The sequence below is a fragment of the Hevea brasiliensis genome, chromosome 15 (assembly GCF_030052815.1).
Source record: "Hevea brasiliensis isolate MT/VB/25A 57/8 chromosome 15, ASM3005281v1, whole genome shotgun sequence".
NCBI classification, from domain to species: domain Eukaryota; kingdom Viridiplantae; phylum Streptophyta; class Magnoliopsida; order Malpighiales; family Euphorbiaceae; genus Hevea; species Hevea brasiliensis.
Window position 1 is genome coordinate 63,600,726 of NC_079507.1, and position 20,432 is coordinate 63,621,157.

A 20,432-nucleotide genomic window follows, 5' to 3' on the forward strand; every position below is an offset into this window, starting at 1 on the left:
ATATATTTTGCTAGCTTAATCAAGGTGAATTTCGAACTATTTGAAAACTAAAAATCATGAAGGACAAATAAGCCAAACCACAGGATGAGGATGGATGGTTTTGACTTGGAGCACATGCCATTATCATGAGCAAATGGGGCTTGGTCAAAAAGACAAAACAATCATTCAAAGAGGAGACATAACTCTGTAGCCATTTCGTTAAAAAAAAAACTCCTGAAGCCATTATAATTTCTAGAATTTCAGTGGCAGAGTGAGGGCTTAGGTCCACATCCATTACCCTTGCATAAAATTGCCCCCCTTTTTAGCAGATCACCAAGCCACAACATTAACGCACACACTCTTATCCATCCCTCATGAAATAATAAAAAGAAAAATTAAAATAGTATCCTTTAAAGTTCCTCTGATATGGAAAATTACAAGACCATACTGAGATTAACAAAGATGATTTGTTTTATTTTTTTTGGCAAGTAAACCATATAATATAATAAAATAGACAGTTAGAACTTGCTCTTCTATGAGCAAATTAAACAATTATAGTCATAGCTTGTTCAAATTCATTTCAGCAATGATTTATACAATTATCGAAACGAGATGGTTGATTTGTTAAATTCACAGATATCATATTGGTGATTTCTGTAACTTATCCAAAACCCATTTTCTCCTGAAAAACATAGGCTGAAAAAGATGTGAAGCAAGATAACATGAACAAAACAAGTTAACACCAAAGAACATATAAAGACGGTAAAAACGCACTCTATTATAATTTTCACAGAAGGTAGGTTTGGCCATTGATTTACATCCAATTGACTCATGTCATTAGACACTAATTTCAATGCCAACCCATACAAATCCATCAATTCTCCCCAGAGAATACATAGAGGCTAATGAAAGGGTTGTGAAACTACCCTTCATTTTGAAAACCATCCATATGGTAAAACAGAAAGGAAAAGGGACTTTAAAAAGAGAGCAGTTGCTGGTGCCCACCTTGATCTCCTTTATAAAATTTTTTCTTCAGAAAGTACAACATGGAACTCATATTTGCCTAAGGAGACCATTGGAACTTCTCATTTTTGCAATCCATTGTCCATTTGATCTATTTGATCAAATGTTCATGCCAAGTCACCTGGTTCTTGAGCTCCCGAGAGTAAGCTCCAGATCATCTGATCCACAATCTTCATGGATTCGCTCTCCTTCCCATGGCTTCACCAGTCCTGTTGCATTGCTACCAAAAGCAAACTCATCAGAAATTGCCTCAGACATTGGAACATCAGCAGTATGATCAAAGCCAGCTGCAATGGCAGGAGAACAAGTCCCACTTTGCCCAGGAGTCCACATGCAGGATCCACCACGGGATCCACCATGAGATCCACCACCAGCTAAAGCCTCTTCCTTGAAGCCAAATGGGTTGGAGGAGACGAGGCTGAATGTGGGAGAATTTGGGCCACCCTGTGGGATGCGAATTCCAGCAAACCATTCAGGATCAGGAACAATTTGCCGGCCAGGGCTTGGTGGAGTAGAAGATGGCAGGAAGGAATAATGCTGCCCACCCCAGCTTCGGTAGGCAGATTGGTCATCCCAATCAGCTTTTATTCGAGGCGTTCGGGCAGTTGGAGAACTTAAAGGAGGGGTAACAGGAGCACTGATGGATCCACCATGGATGTAGAGATTGGGGAGCTTGGAGGATGATGCACATGAGGATGCAGATGAGAGGTTTTTGAGCCACAGGATGGGGGAATTCCTGTCAGCATTAGTATTAGCAGCATAGGAGGATGAAGCTGGACTTTGAAAGGAAGAGGATGCAGGACTAGGGTTGTAGGAGGCACAAGGACTTGGTTGGTAAGAGGAGCATGGGCTTGCTGTTGCAGAACCACCCATGATATCCATGCGCTCCACAGGCTTGCACCCCTGCAAAAATTGAATGATGATGATTAGGCACAAATAAATGAATCAACAGGTCATGAAGGGATGACTCTTGAATTTAACCAATATATTTAAGGCCACAACATAAAGTGATGCAGTACAGAATGAAAGTAGGAAAATGCTATTCGGCTAAGAAGTCATGATTTTGTTGGCCTTGTATACATAAGCTGAGCGCATAACAATGTCTCACAAGAATGTAAAAGACATCTTCATTACAGAACCTTCTCTTCATGCTTTTCATCTCAAATATGGATCCCGACAAGTAGTGTTTCATAATCTTACAGAATATCAAAAATCATGTTTCTCAAATTTCTAACTCCAGCTATGTTTGTCAGCACTTTTTAATATGCAAAAATGGTGACTATTCAATTGATTTTTTGCAGGAATATAACTAAATTTTATTTGTATCATTTTGGTTTTTCCCTGACTGGGCGAAAATCACTCTACTAATCTAAATTGATATAAAACATCAAAAGATCATCACTCTTGAACTCTAATTCCACTAATATCAACCATATCCTCAGCTTTTGCAGAATTTTTCTCAGATAAAACAATGTGAGGTTAGTACCATATTTCAACACATAGCTTTAAGTCCCACATTTGGATGCATGGTTATTAGACCTGAGCTATTAAAAATCCCCAGGGGAGAACCTCAAGAATATCATTGTGTACATAAAATGACTGACTCAGCAACAATTCCAAGTTTATACTATGGTTAAATGCCTCATTCTTCCCCTGTATATCAGGTATTATTGACAAATGCTGGCTCCACCAACATAGATAAGCGATAACTCTATAAACAAGAATCTTCAACTATCAAACACGACTGTTTTCAGCATTTCATGTAACGATCTCATAAAAGCAATGTATGAGCTCTAACACAAAAAGTTGAAAACAGAAGAAGCCATGGAGAGACAAAGCTAATACACACAACACAGATTTGGAAAGTTAATGAAGTTTGCACCAGCCCAAGGAAAAAAGCAAGCAAATTCATGTGTGGGAGTAATGATTAAAACCAAAAACGGATGCACAAGATGCAGTATCTTCTCCAGTATTTTTGTCAAGCAGTTTATCAAATCAATTTCCTCAAAATTATAATTAGTAGACACAGTTCTTGTGATTAGTTATAATTTCGTCCCCTTTTAATATGATCACCATAACTCTCCATGAATTGCACAAGAAAAACACACAACTAAATCCCACTGCGCTTTCCCATTGCTTCAAAACAAATCAGAGCAGGAAGACAACTTTAGCCTTGTAATTTGGGAAGGAAACCACGATCCCCAGTTGAATTCACTGAAAAAGAATATTCCATAGCACAACACAAATTGATACATACATCATGCACCAATGCTTTAGAGACCAAGTTTACTTAAGAAATAACATCATCATTATACTATTTGTTCTAAGTTTATCATAAGAGAAAAGGATACTAGTGTTAGACCCTGAAGAAAACTATTTAATTTGTATAATCCTAGTAACCAACAGTAACCATTTATGGTTTATCATAAGTTTATCGTTAGGACGGCTGATACGAAAAACATCAGCTTGATTAGAGACAATGAAAATTATTTTAAAAATATTTTAATTATAATAACTCCAAAACAACTAAATACCAAGTTTTTTCAAACAATATAAAAGGGCACTTTTTGAAAAAGCAGTTTTACTAACTAAGAAGTAATGCACAACAAATGGCCCCCCAAAATAATAAAATTTCCAAGGAACTGCATCATCAATTTATCATTACTCAATTACATGACCACAAAACAAACAAAAAATATGCCTCCCAAATATGAAAGTGAACAGTAACCGAACCAAAAAGAAAAAGTCTCTTACTTTTGCAACGAATAAAGCAAAAACACCAAAATATATCAAATAGAGAGAGAGTGCAATGTGAAAGAGTACTTTCACTTCTCTGTCAAAAGCACCCTTGGACATCATCAATTCATCATCCCCATGTTACCAACCAATGGCACTGTTAAGGATTTCTTAGTCTTTTGCTCGAGATCTGAAACGAAGATGGTCCATGTTCCATTTCAGATCAACTAGAGTTAAAAGAAGCATACAGAAAAAGAATCTTACGGTTCACGCGAGAAAGAGAAGTGACATCACCACGCAAACAACACAGAAAAAAAGCTCATGAAAGAACAACAAAGCTGACCAGATCTAAAGTACGCCGATAATACAAAAAGAAACCAATAAAAGAAACGCAAATCACACATCTAACGCCACCTATCACTCAGAAAGACCAAAAAATATGAGTAACGCTCCTCCAGCTACCATGCGCACCCCCACCGGCACATGTTAACGGAGAGTAACCGGCCACTGTTAATATGCGCCGAAGGTTGGGGCAATTCGCAGCTAACTAGTGCAAGAACAGGCTTTGGTGATTACCGAAATCAACAATTGGAGAAATTTCTGTCATGCTGCTTCCATAATCAAGAAAAAAAAGAAGCAAAATGCAACTGAAAACATCGCAAAAAAGGGAAATAAAATTTCAGAAGTACCTTACGGTAGGTGGAGCCATCGGGCTCAACGGTCCAACCAGCCTCGTTGCAGAGTGCTTTGAGGACCTCGTTGTTGTCACAGTGCTTAGGAAGCTTATAGTTACCGTACATTCTTAGTCCTGCGAAGATCTTTGCTGCTATTGCTCTCCTTCTCCTTTCTCTCCTCTTGTTGTTCTCTCTTTCGTTCCATGTTGGTAACCTAGTCCCGGAAGTCATAGTCCCTCAGCTAGACACCACCGCCTCCAAATTCCAGGAAATAAATAAATAATCTCTATCTATCATCTGCTGATTCTTGAAGAACTGAGCAAGAATCAACTAAGCCTTCATTTGGCTAACAAGGGTTATCGTTTAAACATAGAATTAGTGTCGGAAACCCAAAAATTTGCAGCCTTGAGGAGGTAAAGTTGCAGCTTTAGGGCCATTGGACCAGGCAAAAGGATATGGGTTGAAGTATTTGAAAGAGATTGAAGTGATCAGATGATCAGATCCATGAATATGGAAATTCAAGGAGAGGGATCAGTTAATGGAGGGGGCTAGACTGGGAAACCGCCAGTGACCCGCGAGTGACCCGGGAGTGGTGCATGATTAAACCCGGGAAAAGGAAGGTAGAGACAGGAAATCAAAGCATGAGATGATTGTCAGCTAAATATGTTTGACGATTCTAACTGCCCTTGATGAGTATCCAATTTTACAAGTTTGCCATTATCATGCGCGGAATTTACTGTATTTTTTCCTTTTTGAAATTCACTGGATTCATTGTGCTTCCTTTCCTTGCAATAAAAAGTTAATTTCATTTAATTTTTTTTATTTAAGGTGTTAATATATTTAGTTATGAAAATAAAAATCTAAAAATAAAGTAATTGAAATGTTAAAACCGCGTATTTAATTAAGCTGTCGGCCAATCTGAAATATTTTAAAATCTTTAATTAAATGTATTCAGATCATTTGTAATTTAATTATTGTATTTTAATTATTGATGAGCTAATGTAGTAGCTGTTAATGCACAGTTAGTGTGATGTGCAAGCCGATGTCTTGAGCCGAGCCCAACACTTGCAAGGTCAGTCTCCAGTCGCACCACGGAGACCGTTACTGAACCAAGGCACAGGCAACAGCCACGTGGAGCACAAAATTCATAGCTGGTCCCACAAAGAACCTGTCTTTTTTTTTTTTGGAAGTTAGGATGATTTTTTAATAAAACAGGCTTCAAAGGGAAGCCCAAAGCCGAATTACACAGATCACATTTAAATTGAGAGTCCTGTGAATATCTGAAGCCAATATATTGAGCATGAAGCCTCCTTATTAGGGATGATTAATAACATTAATCGATTTTATCTAAAAAAATCGAAAATCAATTAAACCAAAACTATTTTAGAAATCTAAACCATCGATTACAAGATGAATAATGATCTCCCAAGTCCACCCTTAGCTGCAAGCCCTGGATACCCTTTGGCACAACTATTTTGTGTTCAATTTCCAAATGTATGGAAGACTCAGAATCTATATTTGGCTGCAGACTTCTGAAGACTAAGACTCTGGAGACCTCCTAGGATCCTACTGTTCCTTACTTTCAATATGCTAAAATAAAAATGGGAATTCTTCATTTATTAGTGCCTATAACTATTTCTTATGTTTTGACACTCGATAAACCCATCCATTCGAAAAGCACTAGCGTTAAAATTAAGCAATTAAAATCTGTGGATATCGTGTTTTTAAACAAGACTTGGTAAAACTTTTACTAAGGGCAGACTCATCTCTGACAATATTCTTATAAGCCATGAAATTATGCATAACTTAAAACTAAGGAGAAAAGGTAGAAATTATGGCTTAGCTTTGAAGTTGGATATTATCGAAGTTTATTTATGTGTGGAATGATCTTATCTTAAGCATATGTTAACTTGCTTTGGCTTTCATGATATTTGGATTAACTAGATTATAGAGTATATTACTACAGTATCTTATTCCTTTCAAATTAATGGCCACAAAATGGAGTTCATCAAACCATCCCTCTGGTTGAGATAAGGAGATCCCCTCTCACCCAATTTGTTTCTTTTTTGTGCAGAAGGGCCCTCTCACTTATTGAAGGCATCTAATCTTCAAGGGATATCCAAGTCGAAAAATAATCCCTCGGTGAAGCATTTGTTGTTTGCAAATGATTCTATCATTTTCTCTAAGGCCACCAGCTCAGAAGCTCACAAAATTAGAAGCATCCTATTCAATTATGCATTGGCGAGTGGTCAAACGTTGAATCTTAGCAAATCGGCTCTATTTTTCCGTCCTAATAATCCTGGGGATATCAGGAGGCATATTTCATCAATGCTTCAAGTGCCTAATTCAGGTGGTCAAGAAAAAATTTTGAGATTGCTTACTGTCATCTTCCTCTCTAATTCTCAGACCTTTGAATCTATGAAAGCTAAAATTCAGAACAAGATACCAGGGTAAAAGGAAAAGTTGCTATCTCAAGAGGGAAAGGAGAATCTAATTAAAGCAATGGCCACAGCTATTCTTGTTTTTGCTATGTCACGCTTCAAACTTCCATTCACTCTTTGTAAAGATATTAATAGCATGATTTCTAATTTCTAATGGGGACAAAAAGACCAAGAGAAGAAGATTCACTAAAATTTATGGGATGAGATCTGTAATCCAAAACTTCAAGGTGATCTAGGATTCAAGGATCTAGAACTCTTTAACATGGCTTTATTAGCCAAGCAAGGATAGCATATTTTAACAAATCTTGAATCTCTGGTTGCTGGGGGAAGTATTTTCCTTTTTCTTCCTTTCTTCAAGCTAAGGAGGGTCCTCATCCCTCATGGCCTTGGCCAAGTTTGCTTTGGGATGGACAAATCCTTCAGGTAAGTGTTAGATGGCAATTTAATGATGGTCACGCTATACTCTATAAAGTTGACAAATGGATTCCCAACTCTATCCCCAGTGAGCATAGTGTCAAAGAGAATGCCGATACTTCCATTGTTTGGCCTTCACAATTGATGGACAGTAGTTCTTCATCATGGAACAATCAAAGGCTTAGAGCCGTTTTTGAAGAAGAGGAGGTTAGTAATATTCTTTCTATTTCGATTAGAATTTTTCCTGAGGGAGGACAAACTGGTATGGCATTTTACTAATTTTGGTGAATACTCAGTCAAGTTGGGTTATTGGGTGGCATGTAACTTGCATTTATATCGGACTCAATCTGATGGTGCAGGTCCTATAACTAAATCCTACCGAATTAATATACAAATTTGGAAAGATGTTTGGAAGCTCAAGTTACCCCCTAAGTTGGCCATTTCCTTTGGAAATTCTTTAGAGGGCGTTCGCCGACGAATGCCAAAATCAATAGCTTGATTCCTTCATTCCCTAAAGAATGTAAATTCTGTGGGAATTTGGAAACTGTGCAAAATCTATTTTTCAGATGTCGAAAAGCTAAAAAGATTTGTCTCTCTTCTCCATTGATGCTTCGATCCTTTCATCCACATGGACATCTTCACTAGATTGCTGGCTTGAAATTACTTCTACTCTTCGAGGTGTTGAACAAGCTCAGGATCATGTGGTGATGATGGTATTCCTTTCGTGGAGTACTTGGAAAAGTCGCAGCCAATTCATTTTTGGAAACCAAGCTAATTCCAGCATAAGGAGCTAATTTCAGCAGCACTTGCCTGTTTGGATGAATTTTCCTCTGCTATAGAATTACCTTCCCAGCAGTGAAAGGACAACCATCATCCTTCAATTACCTGGTCACTTCCACCTCAAGGCATTGTCAAAATTAACTTCGATGAGGTTGTTGATAAAACAAGGAAATATGGTGCAGTGGCTGTATTAGCCATAGATTCGGCTAGCTTACCAATGGGATGCAAACGCATTAGATTTCTCGACATTATTGAACCCTATCCTTAGAAGCACTTGCTTGCAAGGAGGCAGTTTTGTTGACTCAATCCAGAGGTTTTAAGCAAGTTATCTTCGAAAGGGACTCTCTAGCGGTCATCCACGCAACTAAAAGTTCCACTTGCTTGCTGTCTATTGATGGAATCATGCAAGATGTATTGCATTTAATTTCTCAATTTTATAGGAGCTCCTTTGTTCATGTAAATAGGATAAGTAATTCAGCAGCGCACACTCTAGCAAAGAAGTGCTCGCATGATGATTCCTTCTATTGTAATTCTTTGACCCCAGTCAATTTTCTAATCTCTTCTTTGCCCAATTGAGGGCTGCAATACCATCTATCTTTGGGGAAAAAAAAAATAAATCACATTTATTTTTTTTTTTTAAATAACAAATAGAAGAATCAACTAAAAATAACCAGATCACATCAAACCAGTCATTAATCAGATTCCCAGTTTACATCAACAATCCCTACCCTGGTTCACTTCATGCTTGTAAATATGCTTAACGAGTCCAAAATAGCTTAATAATTTATACACATAATGATGGTGTAAAAATGATTGCAGCAAAATCAAATGTGTAGCCATCATAAGAGAAATTACAATGATGATTAGTTGAAAGCACTCACATCTGGGTCTATGCGTGTAGCCTCATGATATAGTTTCACTCAACTTTACAACTTCGTTTAGCAACCGGCTGACAGAGGCCTTTATCTCATCTGGCACTGGCAACTCTGGATGCACTTCCTCCAAAGCATATAAAGTGATGACCCGCATTACAACAGCTAAATTCAAAGTCTTGTAATCACCTTTCCATACACTCTGATTCACGAACTTACATGAATCTTTCAAGACACATTTACCACATACCTGAGAAGAGCATATACATGACAATGAAGTAAAATTATGATCTTTGAATTTGAGTCCTGCAACAAATATGATATCAATCGGATAATTGGATGGCTTACAGTGTCCTCTTTAATTTCAAAATAATTGCGCAATCTTTTAGCAGAGAAAACATTCTTTTTTGTAAGCGAGGGACAACCAAAGAGGGCCAACTTTTTCAAGTCACTGCCTGACAACCATCTGTAAACCAAGGTTTAAGCTTGTAATATTAAACTCTAAACAGAACACAGACAATAAGGAGGGAGCAGAGGGAAAACCAACATTCACACAACTAACACGCAAGGTTGAACAACAAAACAAATAAATATAACCACATTTCTCTATTTATGGTTCTCAGATTCATGATGGGAAAAAAAAAAATCCCAAACAAGTCAGAGGAGACCATTTTTAGCCTATCACAAGAAGGCTGAATTTGTAAGATACCTGTAGAAGCCATTTCTGTCATTTGCATGCACAGATTATCCAATCTCACGTTGAAACTCCAAGAATCAGGTTTTTTAAAGAAACAATCATTACCCATTTAAGTACAAAAAATAAGAAGCACAAGATTTACTGGAGATCCTTCCAGCTTAAAACTAATGGAAGTTGTGAAATCATAAGTTTAAACTATAGATATAGCCTCAAATTTTACCATTAGCAATTTCAGCTTTGTTAATAAGACCCTTCCTTCAAGATATTCCCTATCATTACTTTTCCTTCCAAATAAGGAATTAACCACAAATAAAAATAAAGAATCACAAATAGACACGATTATATCAGAAAAAGTATCAAAGAAAAGAAAACCCAGAAAGCAACTTACTTAGCAATTTCTTGCTGATCCTGGCCAAACTTCTCTGCAGCATACTTGATATAATCCCTACCATAACTATCATAAAAGCAACTAAAATCTAGCTCACCCCTTCTCAAAAAATTAGCATCCTTAAAATAACCATGCTGGTACAAATGGTTCACTAACATTTTCATATCCGGCGAAAACTCTTTAAAAACCCTGGGTCCTTCCGACTCCCTTCTCTGCGTTTCCATTTTCTCTCCAAGTTTCTCTCCTGTAAACATCGCATACAAACTCTTGCGTTTCCCTGTTTCAATTTTCTTCACATTCCGATTTCCTTCGTCGTTCTTCGAATCTGCTTCTCTTAAATCCCTCACTTCTCTCTCTAGCTCCAATAATTTCTTCTTCACCCCATTGCTTTGGCTTTCATTTTCGATGTCCGGTTCCGTTTTTTCACATAAACCTACTGCTTCTTGAAATACAAGGCTAAGCTTTTTGTTTTGTTCAGTTTGAGTATCGGGTTCGAGTTGGGGAGAGGAGGAAGTAGCAAGGGTTCTGCAGATAGCAAATCGGAAAGGGGAGGAGAAAGGTTTGCGAGAGTTGAAGAGAGGGTTTTGGGGACTGAGAAGGAGGGCTCTGAAGAGAGACATCGCATTAATGATGATTTGGGTGCTTAAGGGAGTTGAGGATTTAGGGTGGGTTTTAGAGGAGGTGAAAAGTGAGGCCTTGAAGAACAGAGAGCTGCAGCGAACAAATCAGGGTAATATAATTAATATTTATTCAAAAATAATATAAGCTATAAAAAATTCGTAAGGGTTTAATTTATCTAATAAATATTTTAATCTTATTATTGCAAATATTTTTTATTTAACTTCAATTAAAATTTAAATTCAGTAATTTAATAACCCTAAAAATAATTTAATAATCTTGAAAATGATTTCAGTAAGATTGCCACAACTTATCGGAATGAAGAAAAACAGGGAAATTGGCCACTGAAATCATTGGAAGAAAGATCTAACATCTCTAATTCGGGAAGGAATGCAAAAATACCAGGAACTTGCCTTGTAAAAGCGTTAGATATCATAAACCCAAGAAATTGAGTTGCTCAAAATTGCCAATTGGTGCTGAAATTGTGCTAAAAAAAATTATTGTGTAAAAGAGATAACTATTCAATAACAGACCAGAATTTTTAAGAGAAAGTTAGATTCACACCATCAGCCATGTAGATTCATTTGGGTGTATTTGAAAAGGAGGTATAAGAAAATTACTATCATCTGAAGAGACCCTATGAGTTAGCAAATCCACTACATCGCTATAATTTTCAACATGGGCCGAAAAAATTATCATTAAATGCCTCAAGAACCATCCTACTCATGCTAGTAAAATTATCATGTCATCTCCTCTTGGAAACTTGTAAAGCTACGATAAAGGGTCTATTTGTCATTTGTCATTAAAATTACTGTTGAAAAAAAAAATGATTTTTTAAAATATATTAATTAAAAAATATTAAAAATTTTAATTATAAAATTATTAAAATAATAAAATAATTTTTTTTTAAATTATTTTTTTTAACATCATTTAAAATAATTTTTTTATTAAAAAAAGCAAAGCAGTTTAACCATCCAAATACAGTGCCAAACATAAAGTCAGAGCACCTGCTGTCGGAAGCTTGAGAGTGAAAATAATGAGTGTTACCACGCTGTAACCAGAAAACTTTTGAACTTTGCTAATACAATTCCTCTCATGAAATAAGAGAATTGAGATCATTTTGCAACGTGACAAACTGAGCAATCGAATCTTCATCCATACTATTCTGAATTCTACTAAGCTGATTCCCATTTAAACGTCTTCCCCACTCGTGCAAAGCCTTACCACACCTCTCTATATGCGACAAGAGATCAAAAGAAGGGGAAGCTGACCAACTCTCCTCAACAACAAGATGGATGTTTGAGTTAGCTAGCCAAGCATTTTCAAACCTGAACCTCTTCTCACCATAAGAGCAACTGCCATAATCCAGAACTAGAAGAACAGAGGAATGATCCGATACCGTAGAAACAAGACTGAAAAGTTTATGCCTCGGCCATAAGCTCATCCAATCTTTTGTAGCCATAGCCCTACCAAGCCTTTCTTGAATCCACCTATCTGACCCCCGACTCCTCTCCCAAGTAAACTGATGCCCACATAGAGGAATGTCGATAAGGGTAGAACGATCAATTGTATCACGAAAACCATCTAAAAGACTCATAGGATGCTCAGCACCACCCCTCTTATCTGACACATAAAGAAGATAATTGAAATCTCCTATACACAACCAAGGTAAGGGAGAAATACTAGCAAGCGGAGAAAGTGAATTCCAAGAGTTCTTTCTTTTACTTCTCTTAGGAAACCCCATAAAAGCCCGTCATCCTCCACACATTATCTCTAGAACTAGAAATAATAGCATCTATATGATTAGAAAAGAAGCCAAAATCTGAACAGAGCTAAAATTCTACAACAACAAGGCCAACCCTTCCCCTCAACCCATTCCATCAATGCAAGAACAACCATCATAGCCAAACAACACACGAAGTTCCTCTATTTTGTTAGCATGAACCAATGTTTCAACAAGGAAAACAATAGACGGCTTATTACATTTTAACAACTCTTTAAAAGCTAACACTGCCTGCCAATAGGGTTGCCAAGCCCTCGATAGTTCCAACTTAGACAATTCATGACTCTCGGCAAGCCTAATTCATAGGTCCCGCCGCTAAAGAAAAGTTAGGAATAAATTCTTGAGTAGAAGAAACAATCTCGTTATGAGCAAGACAGCTTGACTTCTGCAGAGCAGAGGTAGATAAACGCTGCCGCTTCTTTCCTTCGTCCACGTCCAAAACATTATCTTCATTATCTTCAACTAAAGGTCCTTCATTTTCACTAATATGAGAGTCCAAGTTATGGCCCAAATCTGAAGAAGTTACTTTAGATCTAAAAACCTCATCCACACAAGTTGGCATGGGAATTGCATGGTTGACTCCTTATTCTTTCCAATAAAAATATGCAAGGGATCCACAACTAATATTGTCTTTCCCGTCATAGCCATACGCTGAATTTCCGCCATTGATCTAGCAATCAAAGAACCAAAGCTATCTCACAGCCATTTGTCCCCGGAAAAAGATGGTTGTCGCATCGCCGCCTTCAACCAATAACCCCATCCTCGCTGGACAGATGAAACATCTCCAGAGAAAAGGATGTGACAAAATTGCTCAGAATTTCCCAAACAACCGCATAGAAAGCAAAAGATTGTTAGGCATTCATAGCGGAATTTGACAAGGAACCACTCCTGTCCTGACCTACTTAACTTTTTCCACCGCTTCAGAGGCTTTCGAACATCTCCAGAAACTCTTATACTCATAAAGTTTCTGCAAGAGCCCATGTCCACTCGCATGTCATAGTCTGAAAACTGGCTGATGAAATTACCCAACTGAGTAGCTACAGCTTCTGAATGGAACCCAATGGGCAGATCGCGCACCTAAACCCAGAATTCAGCATGATCTAAATACCTGTAATGGATCATCACCAGCTTGCAACATATGAGAAAGCAAAAGTTGATTGTGAAAGGACCAAGGACCACCCTCCCTAAATCTATTCAAATCCACCGGATGAAAGAGTTGAAAGAGAAAGCGTTGGGATGCAATCTCTTTTATACAGACTCCTCTCACTATGAAGAATACAAGTTATCCAGAAAAGTTCTAGAAACAGAGTAGAACAGAGGAGGCGGGAGATTTGCTATACAAGTTGGTTAGTTAGCTAGAGTTTGCTAAAACTATTAGGCTGAGTTGTCCTTTTATGATTGGACATGTGCTAAAGTATATATATAGATGTAATTAACAATCAATAACACAATTCAGTTTTCCATATTTTCTCTTTTCACGAGTTTCTCGCACTGGCCTCCATAGATTAGCTAAAACAGCCTTCATAGCCCCCGAAATTAATCACTCGATCAGTAAGAAAGCGACCCGCAAAGAGATTATCAGGCACCTCTATCTCATTATGAACAATAGCCGCTTCCACAACCAACTCAGATTCCTCCTCATCCATAAGTGAAAGACACCCAAAATACCTGTAACTCGGTGCAAGACGTAACCCAATATATAGGAAAAGCAAAAAAAGAAAAAGAAAAAGAAAAGGAATCTCATAAATACGATAGAATCAAAGGAATCCATATACAGATTTACCGAGATTAGAGAAAATCAGAGAAAATCTGGGGTATAACTTGATAGTTATGAAAACGAGATCGGAGAAAATCTGATGTATAACTTGACAGTTATAAAAACTGAAACAATGAAACACAATGGAAGTAATTAGTGAATAAATGTATTAATTAGTAAATAAATGCATTGCGAATCTGAAAGTTACACTTGGAGAACTTTATAAATTACTTGAGAACGTCAATATTCAAGCAGGAAATAAATAAATCCAATTGGAATTGACAGCATAGTATCAGTAGAGAAAATTGGGGCTACTCGAGATGACAACTTGGTCCACAAGTATTTTGTTCATTCTTTATGTCTTTAGCACATTATCTAGCACTGAATGTGCCAATGGGACAATTTCAGCAGTTATAGCATTTGGAGATTCAATATTGGACACAGGCAATAACAACAATCTCAATACAATGACCAAATGCAACTTCCCTCCATATGGAAGGAATTTTCCAGGAGGATTACCAACAGGAAGATTCGGTGATGGAAAGGTTTTCTCGGACTTGATAGGTAATAACTCTTCTGATAGTTTATATTTACTGATAAAAGATATAAACTCGACATCAAAAGAATCAGCAACAACTATCACCTGTAGGTCTGTTAATTTTTTTGTTTCGTTGGCAGTCGAAGGACTTGGAATTAAAGACATCCTGCCAGCATATCTTGATCGTAATCTGAAAGATGCAGATCTTTCTACAGGCGTTTGCTTTGCTTCTGGTGGTTCGGGTCTTGATTCCCTAACAGCAAGAATTCAGGTGTTAATATTTCAAAATTTTCTTTCATTTTCTAATCTACGTTTCTTGTTTATATAGCTAATGCTTAGTAGTTTAAATTTTTTTTGCTTTTCATTCGTTGGATTGGTATGATCAGTCGGTTCTTTCAGTATCAGATCAGCTCCATCTCTTCAAACAATACATAACAAAGCTTGAAGCTGTTGTTGGAAAGGAGAAATCAAATGCCATTATATCCAATGCCTTATTTCTTGTGTCTTCTGGCAATGATGATATTGCAATTACCTATTACAGTCTCCGTCTCCGATCTCAATTTGCCGTTTCTTCTTACACTTCTTTATTGGTTACATTGGCTTCTAATTTCACCAAGGTACGCACCTACTATTTTTCAGTCTTTTGAATTATTAATGTCAATCTCAGTAGAAGAAGAAAATGGATAGATACTTCAATCAATGACAAGATCATAGAAATTCATGGTTTTTCACTAATATTGGGTAATAATTGAAGGATTTATATGGGTTGGGTGCACGAAGGATTGCATTTATGGGTACACTACCATTGGGATGCCTACCAGCAGCAAGAGCTACAGTGGGAGGGATTCTGTGTGCAGAGACAGTCAACCAAGCAGCACAAATTTTCAATTCCAAATTATCATCTGAGCTTAGCGCCCTTAACAACAGCCTGTCTGAAGCCAAAATATTCTATCTTGACGTCTACAGTCCTCTTCTTGATCTAATCCAAAACCCACAAAAATCAGGTAATTAATTAAGTAATACACTTCTTAATTATGGCTGTTTAGAAGTTTTGATCAGTCACATCCTTAATATTTATTTCTATTAGCATCGTTGAGAATGGTATTATCATCAATTATTTCAGGTTTTCAAGTAGTCAATGTTGGGTGTTGTTGTCAAGGTATATTATCATGCGCCTTCCCATCAACTTATGTGTTTTGGGATCCTGCTCATCCTAGTGAAAGAGCATACAGGATCATTGCCAATCAGACCCTCCTGAAGTATGCAAACAGCTTCTCCTGATCTACAGCAATTTTATTAGAAAAAAAGAAAAGAAAAGAAAAGTTGTTTTTCATAGATGTTATGGTTTTGTCACTCTCCACTGCAATTGCTAAAGTGGGAAAGAATCAGTTAGTAATTTTCCTATCAGTTATGTGTCCCCTTGCAATAGCAGTTTCCAAATCCAGCAAGTAAGATGAAAGGCTTTTTAAAGGAACTTCTAAGTAACAAGGGTATCCGTGTTTGGTATTGAAGGATTGGCACTAAATAGGCATGCAGCAGCATTAAGAATTAGCTATAGTTAATCATGCAAAAGGGAAGAAATCTGATATGGTAGTCATGAAATCCTTACTAACGTCTCTAAATCAGTAATATATGTAGTACATATCCATCAGGCCTAGAGACTTCACCCCATATAGGGCAAACTAAGTTAATGAGAATTAAGCTAATCATGTATAGTCTATCTGGTTGGTCTGCACACATTAGGGGATCTTCATCTACCAAATTAAACTATAACATGAATAAAAATATACTATAAAAGATGAACAAATTTTGAAGCCATTAATTATCATATAAATAGCAATTTCAATTCAATTCAGAAAATATGTGTTTTCCCTGTAGACCTTGGGTCTAACAAGGGATATTTTCAAGTGACTCCTAAGCAATTAACCCAAGCAACAAAGAATCAAGCCAAGAATACTAAAAATAAGATTATCTCAAAATTGCAGATTGTCATTGATTAGAACCTTAATGTCTGCATTAATCAATAGATGAACTTGCAATGAACACAAACCACAGGGAAGAACAACTGAAGCTAAAGCATCTGCTATATTCCAAATGATATCTTATTTTCATCACTCAACAATGTCTATCCCATATTCCCCAACTCCGAAGAATCAACAGAGAAATGAACACCACATCAGCATTGATAAAAGAGCCCCAAGATTTCTCCACCATCCTCAATCATCATGTCCTCTAAACTCACATCTTATGCAACTCCTGTATCTTTTCTTGAAGCTCGTAGCTCAATATCATAAACTGCACGTGAACTTGAATTGCTAAGGATTTCCCTAGCCTTTTGTGCCTTCAAAAATCCATCTAGCAACTCATTTTGAGCATCAGATGACTGATATGAGTTATGCAATTTATCAGGATGATAATTAAGGATGGCCAATCTATAGCTAGTACGGATTTCTTCAAGGCTTGCATCTTCTTTCACAGATAGAATGTCATGGTAAGACTCTTCAACAGAGTGCTTGCACGAAGCATAGTTGGATGCCACTTTATATCAGACTGGCTTCACTGCAAAATGCAAACAATTAGAATTTAAGAAAAGAGATTCATTTAAATTAATTTCAAATGGAGGAAATTTCAGCCAAAGCACAAAAAACACTCATTAGGATTGGGGCTCTTTACGAAGTTCTACACTATATGATGCAATTTGATATCATTCTCTGACGCAAAATTGAAGTAAATAAACCTAGAAAAGGTTTAGATGCAGCAGTAGGCATTGCCCTTCTCCTGTACTTGTCTTTCCGCGTTACCATTCATATTAAGCAATCCCCAATTTTTTGGTATTTCATCAATTTTTTTTCTTTGTTTTAAACCTTCAATTAAATTTTGTGAACAAGATGAAATCTCTACCAAAACTTTTGCCAGACAGAATTCACCACACTTTGAAAGGCTAATGAAATGCTTACCTGCGTTTCTTGAATTCGTAGCCGAAGATTTCTGAAAGTAGCAAATTTTATAGCAGCTGTGAATTAGCAAGAGTGCCCAAGATCGCTCTCTCAATTGATCCATCTAGCCGGGTCTTTATCTTGTAAACCCATTTGCAAGATATGGGTTTCACATCCTTGGGCTCTAGAATCAAAACGGCTCAACTGTTCAAGCTGCAAGCTTTCCCCGAAGTTGGTAGAATACCACTGTACTTGAACTAAAAAGGATATTCTGTCCAGTCAGGACCCAAATATCCTCTTAAGTCGGTCCCCAAGTACTGACCCACCACACTACGCTTGCGCGCAGTGCTTAACATTTGCAGGGCAGGCGTTCGAATCCGGGACCTCAAGGGCAAACCCAAACTCAACGAGGCTCTGATACCACTTGAACTGAAAAGGATATCCTGTCCAGTCAGGGCCCAAATATCCTCTTAAGTTGGTCCCCTAGTACTGACCATAGGTACTCACTGGCTGTGCCCGTTTGCACATTATACATATGATAACAAGATAGTCGCACCTAATATCATAACAAAGATATTTCTGATACACAGGTTCCTCTCAGGGAGGCAAGTGTAGAGCATACGTATATCTGATTATAAGAGTATGATACAAGTTCAAAGGTTTTTGGAGAGAAAAAGAAAGGTTTAGAAAGCCATAGAAGAAAACTTTAGAAAATATTATTGAAAGGGAAATTGAGTCTGATTACAACTGAAGAGAGCAGCTCCTTATATAGACTTGGAGGCTCTTAGGAATACAGGCAACCGGTAAGAAACTAGCTACCGACACTCCAAAACTACCGACACTCTTTAAATAAAGCAAAATAAGATAGACACTTTATTACATTATTGACCGACAAGCTTTTACTTTTATTATGGGGTGGTGGACAGGTTAAGAGTATCAAAGTCAGAATCATCATAGTCGATTCCAAAAAAGTCCTTTGGCCACTGTCGGTGTACAGGTGATGGTGGGTCAACGTTCTGAATGGCATCCCGTGACTCGGTGTCCATTGGATCCTGAGAATCTTGCCACATGGGATGGGTCCAGTCAATGGGCTCGTCATTGAGAGACCGGATGGGCCCAAGTGATGTACAATTCACATGGGGAGGCACCAAACAATAATAGCTATTGATTTCGCAGAGATATTCAGCTAGTTGTTTCCTTAGGGGCCCCATGGCATCCTTTTCAGTAATTGATCCCTCATAAGTCCTCCATTCGTACTCAGTATTTTGGGTCCAGAGGAGTCCATCGGGCCTTCTAGAGAAAGGCCTGTGCATATTGAACATGGTCCTGATATTGAGCTGAGTGCTGATGGGCCTGTCTTCAATTCCATGTGTGTCTATGATGCGCTTCAGACTGTAGCGCCATGTTGAAATGGGCTTGAACCATTCCAGAAATCTGGACAGGAGAGTCCTGTTGGTGCTGCATATAACATACTGATACAAGGCCATGATTGGGAACTCTATCCCTGTGGAATAGAGAGTAACCATGCACCAGAGGAGCCATAGTTCTTCTAGGATGAGTTCTCTGTCAGGATGGATACTGAAACAGGTGAGGAAAGGGTTATCAGGGATAAAAATAGATGAGGATGGAAGCAACCCTCTCAGAGTGTTTCTGGCATTTAGATAGTGGAACAGATGATCCCTTGCAAACTTAGCCATTTTTGTGATAGGCTGGTTTGGTGAGCATCCAGGAGGAAAACTGTCTGGAGTAAGAACAAGGAAATTATGTATTGGAGAAGGAGTATGTGGAGAGGATGATGATGATGCCATAAGGATCAAAGGAAGTGTAGAGAAAGATTGTATGAGGTGGAGGTTATTGGGCTTAGATAGGAGATCAGGAACCAAGTTATGTTTTCCTTTGACATGTTGGACTGTGAATTTATACCTAGCGAACCAGTCCTTTAGCCTCAGTAATTGTGGTTCAGGAAGAGACTTGTTTTTGAAGTCTAGAACCTTTGGGAAGGATGAGCTGTCCATAACCACAGTGAAATGGTGGCCAATGAGATGGAATTCGAATCTCTTTATCCCATTTTTGACATCTAATATTTCTTTGTAGACCGAATGATAATGTTTTTGAGGCTCTGGAAATTCTCCACTAGCATGTCCGTAGATTTTCTTTTCTCCTTGTATCTCTTCGATGAGGACTGCACCCCAGTGGGTGTCACTAGCATCAGTCTGAAGGATTCGGTGTCCAATGCTGGGAATCTTTAAAGGTGGCGGATTTAGAGCCACTTCTTTTAATGTCTTGACCGCACATGTCTGTTCTTCCCTCCAGGGTGGAGCATTCTTCTTGAGCATTTTCGACAGTTGGCAGGTGTGGGTAGCCACATGTGGAATAAACTTCCTGATGTAATTGATAATACCAAGGAACTGCTGTATTTGTTTTACTGTCAAGTTTTTATCAGGGAACTTCAGTAATTCTTCTGTAATGTGAGGTCCCGGTTGGTATTTTCCATCTTTAAACTTCATTCCAAGGAAGTCGATATCAGTTTGGGCTAATGAGCTCTTCTTTTCAGATAGCATAATTCCATAGGATCCACCAATTGTTGAAAAGTAGAGAGAAGTATCCTGTGGGCCATAACATCTTTAGAGAAGAGAAGGATATCGTCTATGTAGATAAGAGCACTGTGGAGTATGGGCTCGAATATCCTTGTCATGGCCTTTTGGAAAACTGATGGGGCCGTCTTCAGACCGAATGGAAGGACTGTCCATTGGTATTGGGCCGTAGGAATGCAGAAAGCGGTCTTGGGCCTATCAGA

The 20,432-nt window shown here is 37.8% G+C and overlaps 4 protein-coding genes and 1 pseudogene across 5 annotated transcripts; 1 reads left to right on the forward strand and 4 right to left on the reverse strand.

The window, feature by feature from the left end:
• Nucleotides 1–733: 733 nt before the first annotated feature.
• LOC110654231 (BES1/BZR1 homolog protein 4) lies at nt 734–5,040 on the reverse strand. 2 transcript variants are annotated; one of them, XM_021810145.2, is made up of 3 exons: nt 4,428–4,573; nt 3,832–3,928; nt 734–1,905 (listed from the first exon to the last, which is right to left on the reverse strand). In XM_021810145.2, the coding sequence occupies exons 2-3, from the start codon at nt 3,859–3,861 to the stop codon at nt 1,120–1,122; spliced, it is 816 nt and encodes a 271-aa protein (XP_021665837.2). In that variant the 5' UTR covers nt 3,862–3,928; nt 4,428–4,573; the 3' UTR covers nt 734–1,119. The 2 variants fall into 2 exon arrangements, with proteins under 2 accessions (XP_021665837.2, XP_021665836.2); XM_021810144.2 differs by lacking the exon at nt 3,832–3,928 and having other exon boundaries at nt 4,428–5,040.
• Nucleotides 5,041–8,708: 3,668 nt separating this feature from the next.
• LOC110654230 (uncharacterized) lies at nt 8,709–10,744 on the reverse strand. The gene is made up of 3 exons (XM_058136629.1): nt 10,005–10,744; nt 9,268–9,385; nt 8,709–9,169 (listed from the first exon to the last, which is right to left on the reverse strand). Exons 1-3 carry the CDS (start codon nt 10,622–10,624, stop codon nt 8,951–8,953), a joined length of 957 nt encoding a protein of 318 aa, XP_057992612.1. The 5' UTR covers nt 10,625–10,744; the 3' UTR covers nt 8,709–8,950.
• Nucleotides 10,745–11,715: 971 nt separating this feature from the next.
• Nucleotides 11,716–12,366, reverse strand: LOC110654208 (uncharacterized). Its single transcript, XM_021810125.2, has one exon. The coding sequence runs from the start codon at nt 12,364–12,366 to the stop codon at nt 11,716–11,718; it is 651 nt and encodes a 216-aa protein (XP_021665817.2).
• A 2,115-nt stretch (nt 12,367–14,481) lies between these two features.
• On the forward strand, nt 14,482–15,711 carry LOC110654205 (GDSL esterase/lipase At1g23500-like). Its single transcript, XM_021810123.2, has 4 exons — nt 14,482–14,725; nt 14,840–14,970; nt 15,086–15,316; nt 15,454–15,711. The coding sequence occupies exons 1-4, from the start codon at nt 14,482–14,484 to the stop codon at nt 15,709–15,711; spliced, it is 864 nt and encodes a 287-aa protein (XP_021665815.2).
• Nucleotides 15,712–16,641: 930 nt separating this feature from the next.
• On the reverse strand, nt 16,642–17,241 carry LOC110654204 (uncharacterized; annotated as a pseudogene).
• Nucleotides 17,242–20,432: the final 3,191 nt, after the last annotated feature.